A 19,355-nucleotide genomic window follows, 5' to 3' on the forward strand; every position below is an offset into this window, starting at 1 on the left:
TTTGAGACAAAGGTTGTTCAGAGAATCTATCGGAGTTATTTAAAATAAGAGGTTTGTAGTGTGATATTTAAATTTCTTGTTTGATTTATCAATTTGTATGCTCTGTTTCATCTTGAATTCTACTAACTTAGGAGTACACTCTTCTAGACTTCGTCTCACGAGAACACACAGAGAGAGTAGAGGACCAGACGGGCCTCAAATAGCATTAGTCTTGTGAGGAATGTGGAGTACTCTATCCTGCTTGTGATGAGTAAATTGTCAACCGTGCGGTGTGATCGTGCGCTTGGTCTTTGGTTGCAGGTACACGGGCGTCAAGTGTCGACGGAGAGCTGCCGTGGAGGTGCTATGGGCGATGGACCGTGCGGTGGACGGCGGTGAAGGGCAGCCGGGACCGGAGCTCGTGCCGGGCGGCAGCTGTGGCGTCCACTCCTGGATCGAGGGCGCAAGCGGCGACGGAAGGCAGGTTTCTTAGTTTGCGCCACAAAACCAAGGAGGCGGACGGCGGTTGAAGACGCCAAGTCGTGTAGGCAAGGTCATCGGTCTCGGGACTGACGGAGGCAACGGGCGTCGACGTCGTCTAGGGCCTCGCTGCGGGCGAGGAGGTGACGGGCGGCGGGCGGCGTCTAGGGCCGTCAGAAGGCCGAGGCAGAAACGGCGTCTAGGGCCACGGTGTGGAGGCAGGAATCTTTCCGTGCGTAGAGTTTTGGCGGTTTTCTCAAAACCGGCCACCTACCCGAGTTTCGTGGACCCCCCAAAACCGTGAACCGGATCTTCATCGACATGGCGGCATCGCGGAGAAGGCTTCGAGTCGAAGAAAGAACCTCGGCCGTCGGATGAGTCCAATGTATCTTTTCCAGTTTTGCCCCTACGGGGTTTCTAGTGTCTAGTTAAGTTTAGGGGTATTTTAGTCTTTATTCTAGAGAGTTAGTGGGGTTAAAATAGAGAGGAGGGCAGCCAACACACCTGCCCCTGGAGCCAAGGAACCAGACGCCACTCTCATCTCCTCCAGGCACCCCCTCTGTCCCTCTCTCTGTTCTCTCCCTCTCTTTTCTAGGAGTAGAAGTTGAACCATGGGATTTTGAGTTTTTGTACTGAGATTGATTGGGAAAGGAGGCCCTTCCCTCCTTGTGCCCTCCGGGGTTTTGAATTCACTTCGATTTCGTTCATCTTGAGCCTCATTTGTTTGAAATTCGATTTTTTTTTTGTCGATTCATGAGCACGAGTTGATGGCTTGGTTCTTGATGATTTCGTGACTCTTTGAAGTGACTCTAATACATCTAGCCTAGTGCTACAACCCCTGGAATCACGAGTCCAATCAAATCGAAGTTCTTGGCGTTCTAGAGAAAACCCTCGTTCTTGCTCGTAATTCTTCGATTCCTCCCAAACTATGGAGTGATTCGTCGATTCCTTCCGTGGACATGTTCACAAGTCCTTTGTGATCATGGCTGCAAAATTTGAGCTCCTTTGGACTTGATTTGATCTTCCAATCATCGAAGATTCCAAAGGTCACAGGCTGAAAAGAGTTTCTGGACTCTGTTCTTCCTAGCACCGGATGAACCGACGCTTTGAAGTTGTCCGCGTCGGATCAACTGGTGTGTAGGATCTTGGTACTTTAGGGTTTTGGACGTTCGGCTTGGTTGCACCGGTGCTTTTGTTCCACAAGCATCGGTTCAACCGGAGAAGCCTGAATATCTGTCTTTGCGTGCTGTTTTTGCCGTTGCACCGGCGTATTGAAGTTTGTCTACGTCGGTTTAACCGGTGCTCAGCACTTTTCGCCTTGTGATCTCTCTGGTCAATTGCACCGACGCTAGGGTTTTGTTGGCGTCGGTTTAACCGGTGTTCACTACGTCGTTTTGCAGTCCCTCTGGACAACTGCACCGACGATTGGGCTTGATTTTGTCGGATCATCCGGTGCTCTATCACTGGTTCAATCGACGCCCTTTGAAGCCTCTGCATCGGTTCAACCTGTGCTCGCTTTGACTGCTGCCGACTCTGCTCGTCGGATGAACATGCCATTCAAACTCAAGCGTCGGATCAACCGGTGAGTTATACCGTGCTGTTTTTGTGCTGCTCATCGTGGTTGCTTCCACGGTCGCTCTTGCTTGTTCCTAGGGCTGCTTTGTGTTAGTGTAGCTCCTCTATAGCTACTCTACACTTCACTTAGGACTCGAGGGTTGGGTGTAAACTTGGTATCATAGGCCGAGCTTTCAATTGCGAGAATTTTTTATCGGCTCTCATTCACCCCCTCTGGTCGCCTTTTCGGTCTAGGCTTAGAAATGGACGAGCAAGAAGCCAGACTAAATAAGACCCTAACCATCAAGTAACCATCAATAGCACACAAGTTGAGCTCGCAATGATGAGCCATCTAATGATGAAGCACGGCAACTAAATGAGATGAGGGGGGACGAGGCGAGTCCGCCAGGCGGCACAGTGAAAGTGCGGCGAATCTCTCCTCCCAAACGAGAGGAAGAAAAGGCATGGCCGGCGCATCCCGATCCAGCAATGATCGCCTCGCCCAAACTTCCCGTGAGCCTCCTGCGGCCTCGATCGCCGTCTCTTTCGCGCAATGATGCGGTGCGGGGCACTTGCCGCCGGCTCGCCGCCGAGTCACCGGCGGCAGAAGCTTGTGGATGTCGTTGCACTGGACGGTGCCACGGCATATGGACGCAGCGGCGGCGCCCGTGCGTGCCCGGGCTCCGGCCACGAGATGCTGCTTTTTCCAGGCCCTGATGCAATTTTAACCGTGGGTTAATGTAATAATGTGTGGAGTAGTAATCATGGTCAAATTTTAGTGAAAAAGCTATAATATTTGCCCTGACAAAAGAAAAAAACGTTAATTGTTTGGCAAAACATGAATTGGCCGTTTTAATTTTCTTCACTTCCAATTTCCATAAAATATTTGATTTTACTTTCACTTTGCATAAGTATACATGTCTGATTGTGTGCTTAGATGTGGTAGTGCTTCATGGCACTTAATATTGTTAGCTCAAAATTTTATAAGGTAAAATTCCAGTACTTATATTATCTAAGCTAAAATTTAGTGTCCTTTTAGAACCCTTAGTACACTGTACAGCATGGTTCATGCATCACTGTCTTGCTGCTCGTGCATGATCCTGGAGAGGGCGGAGAAGCCCATTTATTTCCAACAGAAAAGAATAATTTTGCATCAGCATACAACACTCTTCACTCTTTCAGCAGAATTAGTGAAGTGTTTCCCATAAATTAATCAGAGCGAAGGGCCATATTACTGTGACACACGCATGGACAGGAAAATTCGAGCAAAACATTACCATCTCGCTCACGAGCCCACTGAGATGATGCGTACCAGCCTGCCAGCCAATTCGATCCCAGCCGCAGATCTGGAGCAATCTGGGGCTTTCAGGCGTCCTTGTGGTTTCGAGTTTGGTGTTGGTTTTCGCCCACGGTTTTCAGGTTCGGATTTAGGTTTGGTTTCAGGTTCGGTTTCGGGTTTTGGTTTCCACCCGTGGATATCCAATGGATATCCGAAATAAATTATTTGGAATTAAAACTCATATTTTATAATATATTAATGATAACTTGTTTACTTAGAGTATTAAATTTATTGAAAGTTGACTCATGAAAATATTTATTATTTATTGCCTTTTGTTTATACATGTGAAAATGTGTATATTTAGCCGCGGGTTTCGGGTATCCACGGTTTTGGTTTTGGTGATGGATTTCCACCCGAATCGGCTTCGGGTTCAGGTTTCGATTTCGAATTTCGGTTTTGGGTGCACGGAGACTCCATCCGATCCGAACCCGACCCGTTGCCATCATTTCACCTCGTCCCCTCTCCCTCCCCTTTCCTTTCCATCTCCAGCTCGATCATGTCACGAGCTAACGACGCATCTCCTCCACTAATTATTCGTAGAACCTTTTTCCGCGCACGAGAGTGATCGGACACGCTTGCACAGCTGCCTACACTGGTAGCCTCGGCTGTATATAAAGCTCGCTTCTGTACACTGCCATGATCCACATTGCATTCGAGCAAAGCATTGTATTCAGCCATCACCTAATCATCATTAGCCAGCAGCTCTTTCTCTGCTGTATTGATTGATACAAGTTACAAGAGAGATCGATAGCTAGCTACCTCTTTCTCTGTATTATTAATACGTACGAGTAATCTTTGATTTGGTGCGTGACCCAGATCGACGGAGATAATAATGGCGCCTAACGGGGACGCAGCGGTGGCGGCCGCACCGGCGCCGGCGCCGGCGCCGAAGCCGAAGCCGGCGCGGCGGCAGTCGAAGCCGAGGAGGATATCCATGGAGGGGCTCCAGCGCGCCATGTCCGACCTGGCCCTGGAGCTGGCCAGGGACAGGAAGGCCGCCGACGCCAAGCCGGCGGCGACGACGCAGCAGCTGCTGCCGGCGATCACGGAGCAGCACCAGCAGGTGGAGGACGCGCGGTGCGAGTGCTGCGGCATGCAGGAGGAGTGCACGCCCGAGTACGTGCGCCGCGTCCGGGAGCGCTACTGCGGGCGCTGGGTGTGCGGGCTGTGCGCGGAGGCCGTCAACGGCGAGGCCGACAGCCGCCACGGGGGCCGCACGGAGGAGGCGCTGGCGGCGCACATGGCCGTGTGCGGCCGCTTCAACCGCGTCGGCCGCGCCAACCCCGTGCTCATGCAGACGGAGGCCATGCGGGAGATCCTGAGGAAGAGGTGCAGGTCCAACAGCCCCAGGGATCACGCCGGCGCTCTCGCCAGGAGCTCCAGCTGCATCCCGGCCATAACCAAGGACTTCAACTGAGCTGCGGCTTCTTCTTCTTGGGGTCCGGCTTCATCAGCTTCTTCATCATTAGCTAGCTAGTAGCTCGGCATGGATGGGCTTGTATCTTTTGTAGTAGCATGTATCAACATGCATGCTAGCTAAGTTTGTAATTTCTGGCATTTTGATAGGTGGATTACTGGATATCTTTCAGTTCCATTAGGAGCACATTTTTTTCGTGGCTTTGTACTACGTTTTGGTTGTACTATACACACATAAATGATCAATACTGATGAAAAATTGTGAATATCCAATCTATTCATACTATCATATAGAAACATGAAAAAAGTCTAAATTACCCACCTCAACTATAGCCAAAATCCAAATAACCCCCTAAATTATCATTTGGTTTATTTTACCTCCAAACTATGCTCTTTGGTTTAAATTACCCCCTAATACAATTTGTTCTTTTTATTTCTTCATGCATAGCTGGAGTTTGAAGTTTAAATTTTACAAGATGATACTACACATCATAACACATGTTAGAATATATCGTAATTTATTATTATTATTTTGATAGGTTAGAATATTTCATAATACATTAATCATTGGAGTTCAAAATTATATGAAAATAATGATGAAAAAATTATAACAAATTTTTATTAGGCATTGTGATGTCCACTACTACCATGCAAAATTTCACATTAAAATTCAACTTAACGGAGAAACAAAAAAATTAAATTGCATTATGAGGTAAAATGAATTAAATGGCATAGTTTAGGGGTAAATTGATCCAGATTGTAGTTTAAAGGTTATTCAGACTTTTGCTGGGAGTAAATTGAACTTTTTCCGAAAAAGATTATGTGTTTGAGTATATATCTATCAACATATCTGTGAACTAAATCAATCAGTCAGAATTCTAACTATTGGATTGGATTTTCATATAATTCGAACATGGATTTTCCACATGTACTTTTCGGGTCGTTTCAGCTGCCAGCCACTACGAGAAGCATGTCAGGAAACTTTGTCATATCAGTAAATTTAATGCTCATAATATTACTATGACACTCTCATTGAAACTAGCCCACAAGATTATGTTGTGCTATGAGTGTCACGAAAGAGTAAAGCAAGTGGAGTACGAGTAGGAGCATGATGAACAGCCGGCCATCAAACGAAAGCCACGCGGGCCATATTGGGCAGATCCCAATATAGTTGGCCATTGGGCCCGAGGCCCGTGGGCCGGCCTGAGGCTCGACAATTTGGCACGGTACAAGGCCCAGTCCAGCACGAATTTAAACGGCCCGTGCCAGCTCGGCACGGGCGTTGGGCCGTGCCTGGGCCGATGGCTCAGCACGTGCGCCGGGCTGGCCCGGCACGAATAAAGCCTGCTAATTCTGACCCATTAATAGAAATCTCTACCCCTCCTCTCACCAAACCCTAACTCCCCACCTCCCAAATCTCCTCACCCCTCCCTCTCCCACACGCCTGCGGCGGCGGCCGCCGCGGTTGGCACCCCCTCCTCCCTCTCCCAGCGATGGCGCCCAACTGCGGCGGTGGTTGGTCGGGGCGGCGGCGCAGCCAGCGCCCGCCCGTCCTCCCTCTCCCACCGGTGGCGCCCAACTGCGGCGGCGCGGCCGGCGCCCGGCGGCCCCCAACTGCGGCGGTGGTTGGTCGGGTGTGTTAGAAGCGACGGCGAGAAAATGACGAAGAACAGAAAGATCAAACCACAAAAGACACGAGGATTTAACGTGGAAAACCCCTCCAATGCGAAGGGTAAAAACCACGAGCGCCAGCCAGCAAGAACTTCACTATATCAGGTGTGTGTTTACAACGCCTGGCCTTTTTCTTGTACAGAATTTGGATCACAATATAGCATACTCCACCTTGAGACATTTTTTTTCTTGTAGCATATCAAATCATCACATGAACACAACAAAGAACAGAACTTCAGGCACCAAATAGCCTCTTGGTTTAAGCTGTCAAACCAATTAGCTACAGAAACTGGTTTAGTCATCATATCACTAGATTATCATGAGTACTGATCTTGCATACCTTCAGTTTATCTTGTGAGATAACATCACGAACATAATGGTACTTGACATCAATATGCTTTGTCATCTCATGAAACATCTGATCTTTGGTGAGACATATAGCATTTTGACTGTCATAGAGTAGATCAATACAAGAATCAACTCCACACAGCTCAGCAAACAAACCTTTCAGCCAAACTGACTCCTTACACGCTTCAGTAATAGACATATATTCTGCTTCTGTGGTAGACATAGCAACAATAGGCTGCAAAGTAGCCTTCCAACTCACAGCACAAATGCCAAAAATGAACACATAACCTGTGAGTGACGTGCGCCTATCCAAATCAGCAGCATAATCTGAATTCACATAACCAATGAGCCCCTGATCAGTTCTCCCAAATTTCAAACAAGAATCTGCTGTCCCTCTGAGGTACCTGAAAATCCACTGAACTGCCTTCTAGTGTTCTTTACCAGGATTAGACATGTATCTGCTAACCAAACTCATAGCATATGATAAATCTGGGCGAGAGCAAACCATGGCATACATTAAAAAACCAACAGCACTAGAATATGGGACTTTTGACATGTATTCAACATCCTCATCAAAACTAGGACACTGAGCGGCTGACAATTTAAAGTGAGGTGCAATAGGAGTACTAACTGGCTTTAAATCATGCATATTGAAACGATGAAGAACATTCTTAATGTAATTATACTGACTAAGAAATAATAAACTAGATTTTTTATCTCTAGTAATCTCCCTACCTAGAATTTTCTTAGCAGCACCAAGATCCTACATATCAAACTCACTACTCGATAATTTTTTTACTATAGTGATTTTTTTTCTGCTCTTGGCAGCATTAAGCATGTCATCAATATATAACAGCAAGTATATAGGTGATCCGTCAACAATTTTAATGTAAGCACAGCTATCATATTCAGATCTTTTAAAGCCATGTAACAACATAAATGAATCAAACCTTTTTATACCACTGACGAGGAGACTGTTTCAAATCATACAAAGACTTCTTCAATTTCCAAACATAATTCTCCTTACCTGGCGGCCCAAGACTCCCGGCGACGGGCCTCCGCTCCGCTCCGTCGGAAGTTGGCCTTTTTCTTGTACAGAATTTGGATCACAATATAACAGAGCGCGCGTCCAGATCGCCGAAGAGGCTGGCGCGGTGGCGCACGTCCCGCGTTGGCGGCCACCCGGTGTCGCCAGCGAGATCTGCCCGAAGTGCGACGCCGCCGATCTTGAGCCGGAGTCGGCGAGGCGGCCGGACACCGGCGCCGGCGACGAGTACAGCGAGGGCGGCCGGCGGTGCTTGCACGGGCCCAACGGGCCGGTCGGGCCGGGCCGGCAAGACAAATAGGCCTCGTGCCGTGCTCGTGCACAGTGCCTCGGCACGTGAGACGGCCCGGCCCGGCACGATTACTTAATCAGGCCAATCGGGCCGGGACGAGTCGGGCTCGGGCCGTGCCATGCCGGGCCGGCCCATTGGCCTACTATAGATCCCAAAGCCCATGGTCACCATCACAACAGAGCAGTTTCAGTTAAAAGAAAAAAAAGAACTTACCTCTGCCGCCACCATGGGAGCTGGAGGCGAGCATCGTCGCCGGGTCTATGCGGCCCTAGCAGTTGACCTTAGAATCCCCCAGCACGGCAAGGAGCTGGGCGACGGGGGAAAGAAAGCCGGCGTGGTGGTGTGTAAGATGCCAACGGCGGCTAAAGGGTCCATGGTAAGAGCATCTTTAAGAGTCTTTTTAAATTTTACTCTTTAAATCATCATTTGGAGTCATGTACATAAAAATCACTCTCTATACATCTTCACTCTCCAACAGCTTTTCTATACCTTGTTTACACTCTATAGAGTTATTTTCGCTATCTATTTTAGCTAGCGAGAAATCCGGAATAGATGATGGCTATATTTGGATAACCACTTAGAGAAGCTCTTGGAGGCTATTTTTTCGTCAAAATCTCTATTCGTAACAATTAGAAATGATATAGAGCAGTGGCAGAGCTGGAACGAAAATTTAAGGGGGTCGGACAAACATATGGAATACTTAATTTAGACCAAATATTTTCATCCAAAACTCAACTTCGTCCCCAAACTTTCAAAACAATCATTTCAGTCCTCAAACTTCTCTATCTGGTTCAATTTAATCCTTTATCCTATGTGGCATGCTATGTTGGCACGTGTTGTCACATCTGGTCAATTATAGTTAATAAAAATCAACAATTCTATAAATTTGATTGTTATAAAAGTTTCACCTTGATAAAAACTAAATGATGTACAATTTTAAGGAAGAGAGTTGATCCAAACATATTTTGTTGGAAAAAAAGTTTCTTTTCTGGAAAAAAGTTCCTTTTTTGGAAAAAAATTATGTAGACACAAGTTAAAATTTTGTTGTGTCATGTAAGTATGTGTGAACCAATATTTGTTGTTGCTAAAAAATAGAAACCCATTGTATGCTGATATGATATGCGATTCTTCCCGGCTAAATTGAGCTATATGAGAAAGATCGATGGTTGAAACAGTAATTCTGGAAATTTAAGGATGAAATTAACTTCAACTAAAAATTTAAAAACAAAATAATCTATTCTGTTAAAGAAAATCAATCTTCTTTTTTAATTTTTCATTGATTTTTATCAAAGTTCGATCTAATTTTATTAGCTAATTATTAACTATGCATTTGCTTTTATTTTTTTAGAGGGGGCCATGGCTCATGCCAGCCCCCCAGCTCCGCCACTGATATAGAGAGTCTCTTAGAGTTGCTCTAAGCCGCTGATCATGAAGGCGTCAACTCATGTGCTCGGTAAGCTCCACGTAGGAACTCCACCACCGCTATCTGCTCGCAGTCCCCAATTCTCCCTGCTTACCCATGCTCCAACCCACAAAACTAGTGTCCTCCTAGACGGCAATGACAGAAAGTCAGAAACCTATCAGCAAACTGGCGGCGGTCAAGTGATCTCTCTCCATCCATACCGTCAGACAGATCACAGAATGAACCCTACTGATAAACACATTTCTGTAAAACTGGTGTGCCAACTTCTAAAGCTCACAATACAGAATCTCATTTTGACGTATCAGAATCACAAAATTCCTCGTAGCAGCCAGTCAAATCCCACAAATGAATGCTCCAGTGAAAATGCACACATGATAAAGCAGCAGAATATAAGGGAACGAAGCAAAACAGGATACCATCCTGAATTAAACAGAGCATTCAAGTAAATCCATGATCCATAACACTAGAGAATGTTACTTTAACTAGCCTAGGAGGTGAACATCTCATCAGGCATCCATCACAACTCGCGTTAGGCGCTGACTGACAGACTTTTAGGACAAAGCTACAGCATTACAACGGCGGCTAATCCAAATTAAATTAATCTTACTCGGGGAAACAACAGCAGGTGAGACCATGAACCCTACTCTCCTAGCTAGCTTAGCTATAGCAGATACACCGTCACCACCGATCAGAGCAGACGACACAAAGGATCATCCATAGCAGCAGTACCAATCAACCCCATCAGAAGCTTCCTCTCCAGCCCAACCAAGAAATGGGGCACTTAGGGTTGAGCAGTGTTAGTTCGACATCATCTTCATGTCAGAGTCATGCCTGTTCTGCTGGTGCGCCGAGAGGGACCCGCCACCAGACGCATAGGCAGGCGGCATGTGCTGGTGCTGGTGAGGGTGCTGATGCTGGTGCTGGTGCTGGCCGGAGTGGATGAAGGGCATGGCGCTGTGGTTGATCGGGCTGCCAGAGTCATCAGATGATGCACTGGATGTGCCCTCCGATGGAGGGCTGGTGGCCACTGGAGGTGGCACGAAGGTAGACATCTGTGGTGGAGGAGCATGTTCGGCCTTCCGTGCCTCAGCTGGCTTTGATTTCTTGCCCTCTGCGATGAAACTGGCAACCACAACCTGATGATAATCAAACACAGGTACAAGTACGAAGTGGTCAGCAAAATAAAGCAAACAAATGTCAGCTAGTAGGAAGAAAGTCTACAAGCTGATCAAACCTGAACAGGAGTGGCTGCCATGAGCATTCCAGCAACACATCCTCCAAGAACTCGTCCATCAGATCCTGCAAGTGCGACACTTAAACCACCAGTCCTGCTGCGAGTGTCACCATCCTCCGCAAGCAGGAAAGAACCAGATAGTGAGATGATCTCAAAGCGGCCCTGCACAAGAAATTGTACACCATCAGAAGACGAAAGCATAACATTGTCAAGTGGAATAATGAATATCATGCATATTTGTTCAGTTAATTGCTCAAAGTAAGTCCTTTAGCTTCAGACTCTGAATTTTTGTGAAATGGCATTTCTACGCACACACCTACTAGACCTATTGCAAATACGAAAAAAAAAACTAGACCTATTGCCATATGGCATCCGATCTCCTTTGCATTCACATCAAAGTTCCAAATTTTCAGTACAGTTAAAATCCAATCACAAGAAGAAGAAGAAGAAACAACCCTGTAACTTACAAGACAAATTGTTGTGCATTTCAATCCCTAATTTCAGATGACCAAAGACAGGATGAAGAAGCCAACAATAATACTACTTTAACCAAAGTCATAAAGACCTTGTTTCCCACCAACCAGGTGGCATTCTCACCAACCTGCCAAATTGTTAGTTGAAGTACGAAGTGCAAGATGGATCAGTGACACATTCTATAAAACATTGGAGAAGGCATTTTGAGATTCACGTACTGTTCTGACTTCTGAAGCATAGTATAAAAACATGTATTTCCAATAAAGAAATCGATCATAAACTCATAACAAAGAAATCAATACTGAACCCATTATTTAGTACTTCAGAACATCATAATTTCCATTAGCACGAGAACAGTACAACATAATACCTCATAAGTAACTAATCCACCAGATGTAGCAGGCTGCCGAAGAGTTACATTGCTAATTGCACCATTAGCAGAAAGGATGCAGACTGTGCGAGGGCCTTGCTGTGAGAACGTCATTATTTTGGATGCAACATCCTGCCAAGAAGCGGACATTTCAGAACGGAAATGCAAGTGATAACCAACTGAAAATAAATGAAGAGATAACCGGTACTCGTAAAGAATAAATTGGTACCAAACAAAGGTCCAACAGACTCCAAAAGAAAGAAAAAAACAAAAGACATGTCTTGGTCTTGAACCATGCTATACAATTGGCTAATGGTTAACAGCTTGTATAGAAGAATTCTAAGCGGGTTGCTGAAGGCAAATGTTGAGGATGCACAGAATTACTCCAATTCAAACAACAGTCAAAGTAAATGCAGGTAAATACTCAAGATCTATCAAATTATGAAGTACCAGGTCAGAAATACAGCAACAGAGAACAGCATATGCCACCGTACTTGCCAGAGTAGTTTGATCAGCATGAGCATTTGTTTCACCCAGCTATCTACCATGCACAGTCCACGGTTCACTCGAGTGATGAAGACTGAAAACCAGAGCAACCAAAAGGTGTCGATGCTTGTATCCCCTCATCGTACAACGCAGATTTCAGGGTCGTACTGCGAGCACTGGACTATCAGTCTGGATCAGGAGAGTGACGAGTGCACCACCCACTAGTCAGCCCTAATCAGGCTGCAGCCGCTGACCGTGGGGCCGGTCAACTGACAGCCCTGCTGGGAATCTTACGGACACCCACGCGAGCTCGCAACCTGCCGGGCTTCGCAACGGTATGGCAGAACAGAGGACAAAGGTCACAGCACCGGTGACTTGGCATTCCGGTAAAGAAGGCCACACCACACAGCCACGCGCACAAGGAGATGCGCGGACTCGCAGATCTACACCCATAGACGGGCGACCAAGATGCAGCCAAACGTTTGGAAGTTGACCAAGATCTGTGAACCTTACCTCGCCGGCCTTGACGCTGAGGATGTGAGGGGTGAAGGCGATGCCCCAAGAACCTGCACGGGAGGAGGCACGAGCGCAACGCTGGTGAGATTTAACCGACGAGACGTGCACAGGGGAAGCAACGCCATGGTAGGAAACTGAGCACGGGAGAAGAGCGCGTACCCAGGGCTTCGAACTGCTTCTTCTTGCCGGAGCCTGGGGGCCTGCCGCGGCGCTTGGCGTTGGGGTCGGACGGGGGGCTGCTGATGGAGAACCCGCCGTGCTGCTGCTGGCCGGGGGCCGCGGCGCCGCCGGCGGAGGCGGAGGAGATGGGGGCCAGCGCCAGGGCCATGCTGCCGTCGGGCGCGTACTTGCGCGGCCGCCCGCGCTTCTTGCGCATCAGCTCGCCCATGCCCAGCACATTGCCCCCCGGCGCGCCCGCGCCCGCGGTGGACTGCGGCGGCGGCGGCGCGTACAGCATGGGCGCCGCGTGGTGGTGGTGCTCCGTCTTCCCCGCCATGTGGTCGAACGAGAGGCGCATGCCGCCGGGCATGGGGGCCCCAGGCGACGGCGCCGGGGCCGCCTGCTGCTGCGCGAACGGCGGCGGCGGAGGCTGCTGGTGCTGGTGCTGCGGCGGCGGCATAGAAAACGTCGGCGGCTGAGACGCCGGTGCGTGCACGGGCGCGGCGGCGCCGGCGGCAGTGGCGGCGGGGAGCGGGGCCACGTCCTTGGTCTCCATTTGCGTAGATCTATCCGCTTGGCAGCTTCCGCCTCCTCGTCTTGTCGCCGCTGCCGCTGTGCTTCACAGCGGCACTGGTCCCGTCGAGCTTGGACTCGCAGCACAACAAAGCTCTCGGCTTTGACCAGACAAGCTCAGCTGATCAGAGACCTTGTCCTCCTCCTTCCAGCACTGCAAGGCACTTCAAGACTAGAGCACTAGTGGTAACATGGAAATTAAGCGAGAAAGCACGACTTCGGTCTGAGCGGAGTAGGTTGCTCGCCAGAGATAATATTTTTCAAAATCAGAGCTAGGGGACGGATAAAAAAAACAAGAAAGCAGCTCGGGTAGGAGGGAGAAGCGGGGAGGAGAAGAGAATTAAATAAAATCTATTTACAAATTTTTTTATAACATATAGTTATAAATTACAAGACAAATTTATTGAAGCTATTTAATTTATAATTTATAACAGTAATATCATAATAACTATCTGTTAATTATAAATTAATTAGTTTTATTAGATTCATCTCACAAATTATAACACATCCGTGAAAAAAATATAATCGGGCGCTTGCTTGCGCGCACACCAGTACGGTACCTAGTCCTTGTTTAGTTGCCTTCAAAATTTTAAAATCTTACAAAATTTTCCATCACATCGAATCTTTGAACGCATGTATGAAGTATTAACTGCAGCTAAATAAAATAACTAATTACACAATTTGTCTGTAATTTGCGAGATGAATCTTTTGAACCTAATTAACCCATAATTAGATAATAATTATCAAATACAAACGAATAAACTATAATACTTTACACCTTAAAATTTACGCAACTAAACAAGGCTGCAAAGTGATTAGATCGGCGGGGAGCAGCAGGCTCATCACCATGCCACGACTCCCTCTCGCTCGTTTCGTCCTCCTCGAGTCCTCACTTCACACGAAACCCCACTCTCTCGCTCACTCCTCTTGACCTCTTGCTTGCTTGTTTCGCATGCAATGGGAACGAGATCGATGGGAGAGAGAGAGCCTTGCTAGCTAGCTAGCCTTGCTGCTGCATAGAGGTGAGAGGGAGCAAAGCGAGGAAAAGAAGCAAGGTGGGAAAAAGGAGGAGGAAATGGAAATTAGTAAAAGCGAGGCCAATAACCTCTTATTTAGTTGTAAAATTCAAAATTCCAAAACTATCACATCGAAGAGGAATCTTATATGCATGGAGTATTAAATTTAAATAAAATAAAAAACTAATTGTATAATTTGCTTGTAAATTACAAGACAAATCTAATGATACTAATTAGGATATGATTGGACACTAAATTGCTACAATAATCATACACTAATGATAGATTAATTAGTCTCATTAGATTCGTCTTGTAGTTTACAGACGGGTTCTGTAATTAGTTTTGTGATTAGTTTATATTTAATATTTTTAATGTGAAAAGATTCTATTTCAAAAATTTTACACACCCAAATAAACGATAAGGGCTAAATAAAGGGAGAGAGCAAGCGAGAAAGAAATTTGCTTCGCGTACACACACGCGTGGACTCGTGTAGAGAGACAGAGAGGGAGAGTTATGTGCAGTGTACTTCTCCTCCCCCGCTGCTGTGCAGTGTAAATATCAGCAGCTGTGGGGACGCTTTTTGGCTCGGAGTTCGCGAGAAAGGGAGACTAGTCATAACTACGCCGTCCTACCTTTTCACTCCTCCATCCACCACAATTCCACCGCAAACACACACAAATAAAAGCCGACACCAGCTCCTACTCCAAATTCAAAACACCATTTAAAAAAGTAAGGAAAACACTAGTTTGTTTACCAGGATACTCCTAGTACCGCCAAGTAGTTCAGCCTTAAAGCATTTCCACCGGATTACTCATAACTCACACTAAAATAAACTCTCTCTTTTACCAATAACTAACAGAGGAAGAACCCCCTCGTTTAAATGAGAGTGAGGTGTATTTTAATGATTACTAAATTTTTTTATTAATTACTAGAAACTGGATTAGTAATCTAGTGGAGCACCTCGCTCCAATCACCAATCAATCAAATTTTTGTATTAGAAAGAAGTATGAGTAATTTACTAATTTATTATAAATATTCTAACCAAATAGGCAACCACGCCTACTCTCTTCTCAAAACAGCACAAGAATCAAACTATACTCTAGAACTAACAACTCCCTTCAAACCCTAACTCAAATTTATGGATACAGCAGCGCTTAAAAGGAATTTTGGATGGACCAACTAGAATTATCTAATATTATGAATCCAAAGCGGTTGAATTCGCTGTGTTGAATTAACCAGCCTGCTTTTTCAACAATAGATGCAAAAAACAACGCTACAATTAAATTAACTAGCGCCTATCATACAAAATCTAGCTATGGCTACCACCATGAGGGCGATCGTGACTGCTCTCACCAACAGAAACAAGAACCAACTATACTTGTTCATGGACATGTTTCGTCAAATTCTAACTCAAAAATGCTTATACAGTAATAGAAATTTATAAAATACAAAATATTAAGTACTATGAAACGAAGCGAAATGAGCCTATATAGTAAAAATTACAAGTTCAACCTAAAATAAGAACGATTTTTTTTTAACTTAGATCGATAAGTTTCTCAATACTGGATGCCAAAAGAATAGCGCATGGTGGGATTAACGGGTTGTTCTTTTCTAATAGCTAGCTATGATTGTGAACACTTGGTTTAGTAAACTCGAACACCCTTTAGTAGAAAATAGAGATGTAAAGAGGAGATGAAGGAGAAAGTACCTTAACAACTATCTTGATCTGCCGAAGACAAAAGCTTGAATGTTTTAACAAGGTCCGCCGAGAATATAAAGATGGTGGAGGGAGAGCCGCGACACATACACGTCAAAAAGAGATGAGGGAAGTTACACCAGGAGAAGGCAACAAAGCTCATGAATAAGCAGTTTATGAATGACATAAGATATAACGTCCATCTATTGTTGAAATCTTGACAATAAGAATGGTAGCTATAAAAATTATACATCTATGGAGAAGCAACCCTCCGTAAAATCAGTGAAACCGATAATGTATTAATGGCTTGCGAACACGTATAGGTCATAAGTTATTAGATGCCTTATGAGATGACAACATTATATTGCATCATGACGATATGTAATTGAATGGCAATGAGCTGCCGTTTGAAAAAAAAAAGATCTTGCTAGTTTTCGGCTTATTAGTGAAGCCATTGGTTTGCTACTAAAACTAGTAGCATATATTATTGACTCGAATAGGATGAAAAGAGTTTGTCCTTTTGGTGGACAAGGATTGAATCAACTGGCCAACACTTTCTTAGGTCTCTTCGATTTTTTCATGTACTTCTTAGCAAGACATGTTATTCGTTTTCTTATTTCCTAAGGATGGTCACATGTTTAACACTTTGCCATGGACATTGAGTGGTAAAACACAACCAATTAGATCGTTATCATTGTGTGACATGTTGTATTATAGATGATTATTACCTATCAGACAATAGTAATTTTTGCATGTACAACAATTCGGCATGAAGAACAAGCGGCAACTAGCCGTAATCATCTGTCAATTACTGAAACTGATCAATTTAGTGATAAAAGGCTCCTTTGTTACATGTCATTATCCCTAGCGAAGAACATCGCAAATATAGGGTTGTCATGCTTTATAGCATAGAAGAAATAACAGAACCATATGAATGATCATTTTGACGGAAAAGCACAAATAATGCATGAACTAGTGGATAGAATTAGACACAAGCTTATATTTTTTTTCAATTGCACCTCATTTAGAAATTCTATGAATTTCCTATAGAATACCCATTCTATTTGGGTTTCGTAATGATTCTAGAAGTTTGATCTCTTGATTAACGGGCACTTAGGAATTTTCATATAATCCTTAAGAAATTTCTCCACATAAAGCTTGCTATATTTATTGACTATGACGGACCTAGCTGCCGGCCAAACGACTCGTACATCACTAGAGTCGGATAGCCAGCAAGTCAGCCGGGGATTTAAAAACTTTTCTCTATCTCTATCTTTATTATTAAAAAGAGAGTAAGGGTCACTGTTTTTTGGTTGCGATCGCCTGATCAATCAGGAATTCAAGAGAGGACGAGGCCGCGAGGGAGAGAGGCCAGTGCAGTGGCGCCGTTGAAAGATCTCCGGTCCGGGGCCTCCCCAACGGCAAAATATCTCACGGCGATGCAGCACGAGTATTTAAAATCGCATATGAACATGACGTAGGTAGCACGTGACAATGGAGTAGCTGACGGGTGGACCCGGCACGTACCTGCCCCACCTATGGGTGACTTCCAATTCCTCTGTCTGCAGGAGTACTACTACCACAGGGGTCTCCGAAGATTTCTATCCGTTCGTTGAGCGTGGTAGCATGTCGGCTGCAGGAGCGGCTGCGACACCGCAGTCTCCTCCTCGTACACAGATACAAAGAAATCGCTCTGGATGGGGGAGCAACATCGTCGCGCGATTCGATGTGCTAAAAAGTGTTGGTTTTTTTTCTTCCACGGGACACTCTCAAAACGTTGATTTGTGCGTTGCATATTCTATTCTTTGATATAGTCTGTAGGACACTCTGAGTCATAAATTTTGTACGCTACACATTGGATCTATTAAACAACTCATTTGCAGCATTGGAGGTGAGAGAACGAGACCTAAAAAGACTAAAATGCCCCTGGCTTCAATGACTCAGTTAGCTCCTCCGCTGGACTCCTTGGAGGCCTTATCCATTCGCTCGGAGGAACGGCCGCCGCCGCCCTTCACCTGGGGCCTGCGTGCGCGCGTTTGCTGGCGACTGCGCCGCCCCACGGCGCCGGCGGCCGGCCTCCGCGCGCGTCTGCCACGGCGCCGGCCTTCACGCGGAGCCCGCGCGCGTCCGCAACGGCACCACCCGCGGCGCAGCCGCCTTCCGCCCGTGGAGGCGCCCACGACCGGGCCTCCGGCGGACCCTTGCGATCGGCACAGTCGGCGGCGGTGCGGGACATCGGCACCGACGGAGGCGGGACGGACCGGCAGTGAGGGTCCGGAGCGAGGGCGGGCCAGCGGCGGAGCAGACCGGTGGCGAGGCGCGGGCCAGCGGCGGCGCAGACCGGCGGCTAGTCCGCCGCGGGAGGGCGCGGGGCGGGGCGGGGCGGCCATGGGAGGACGCCATGGCGCGGTGGAAGGGGAGGGACTGAGAGAGGGAGGAAGGGCGGGCCAGCAGCGACGGAGATCGGTGGCGAGGCGCGGGCCAGCGGCGGCGAGGGTCCACCGCGAGGTGCGGGCCAGCGGCGGCGCAGACAGCGACGGCATCACCGCGCCAGGCAGCTCGGCTTGGGACCGGGATTCGACATGATCCGCCGCCGCCCATTGGCCCCAAAATCCAAACGCGGACGGGAGAAGGCCAAGATCCGTCACTTTAGCTGCTCCTAATCTCCCTCTATCGAGATGCTTCAACAAGAACGTGTTCATGGGCTGATCCTGATGGGCCCTACCGTCGGTGCATTGATGAGCTCAACGTTGAGCTCGTGGCCGCCATCCGCTGCCGCTCGTGGACGAGCTGCACTGGCACGACGAGCACTCGCGGCTCGTCCCACTGCTTCGTGCGCCCGACCCCCGCGTTCGCTCTGCAACTAGCGGCCAGTGAGATGGAGGCCGCAAGCTCTGACGCCAGCAGCAGGACCTTTGAGGCGCCATTGGAGCAGAGCATGAACACACGCAGAGCGGGCAGGGCAAGAAACGAGAAGGGCATAAATGTCATTTCACCAACCTCTACCACTCAACCAGATTGGAAATGAGTTTTTTAATTGAATCAATGTGTTGCAGACCAAACACTGATTTTATAATGTCTGAGAGACAATTTCAACTTTGAGAGTGTGCGAGAGGCAAAATCACGCTTTCGCGGTGTGCTACAGACTAAAAACCCAAAAGTGTTTCGTTGAATTCGAATCGTCGTTTCCCAGAGTTCTACAGCCTGTTCGGATGCTCTAAACCGGCTGGGCTGGCTGGAGGTAGGGATGAAAACGAACGGGAACGGGTGGGAAAACCCCTCAA

At 47.0% G+C, this 19,355-nt stretch overlaps 2 protein-coding genes across 2 annotated transcripts; one reads left to right on the forward strand and one right to left on the reverse strand.

Moving 5' to 3' along the window:
* The first annotated feature begins 3,941 nt into the window (after nt 1–3,941).
* On the forward strand, nt 3,942–5,036 carry LOC120676898. The gene has a single exon (XM_039958229.1). The coding sequence runs from the start codon at nt 4,185–4,187 to the stop codon at nt 4,767–4,769; it is 585 nt and encodes a 194-aa protein (XP_039814163.1). The 5' UTR covers nt 3,942–4,184; the 3' UTR covers nt 4,770–5,036.
* Nucleotides 5,037–9,947: 4,911 nt separating this feature from the next.
* On the reverse strand, nt 9,948–13,595 carry LOC120674336 (AT-hook motif nuclear-localized protein 10-like). Its single transcript, XM_039955508.1, has 5 exons — nt 12,787–13,595; nt 12,625–12,677; nt 11,626–11,757; nt 10,782–10,943; nt 9,948–10,683 (listed from the first exon to the last, which is right to left on the reverse strand). Exons 1-5 carry the CDS (start codon nt 13,340–13,342, stop codon nt 10,345–10,347), a joined length of 1,242 nt encoding a protein of 413 aa, XP_039811442.1. The 5' UTR covers nt 13,343–13,595; the 3' UTR covers nt 9,948–10,344.
* Nucleotides 13,596–19,355: the final 5,760 nt, after the last annotated feature.

Source organism: Panicum virgatum, chromosome 5N, assembly GCF_016808335.1.
Source record: "Panicum virgatum strain AP13 chromosome 5N, P.virgatum_v5, whole genome shotgun sequence".
In the NCBI taxonomy this organism is placed as follows: Eukaryota; Viridiplantae; Streptophyta; class Magnoliopsida; order Poales; family Poaceae; genus Panicum; species Panicum virgatum.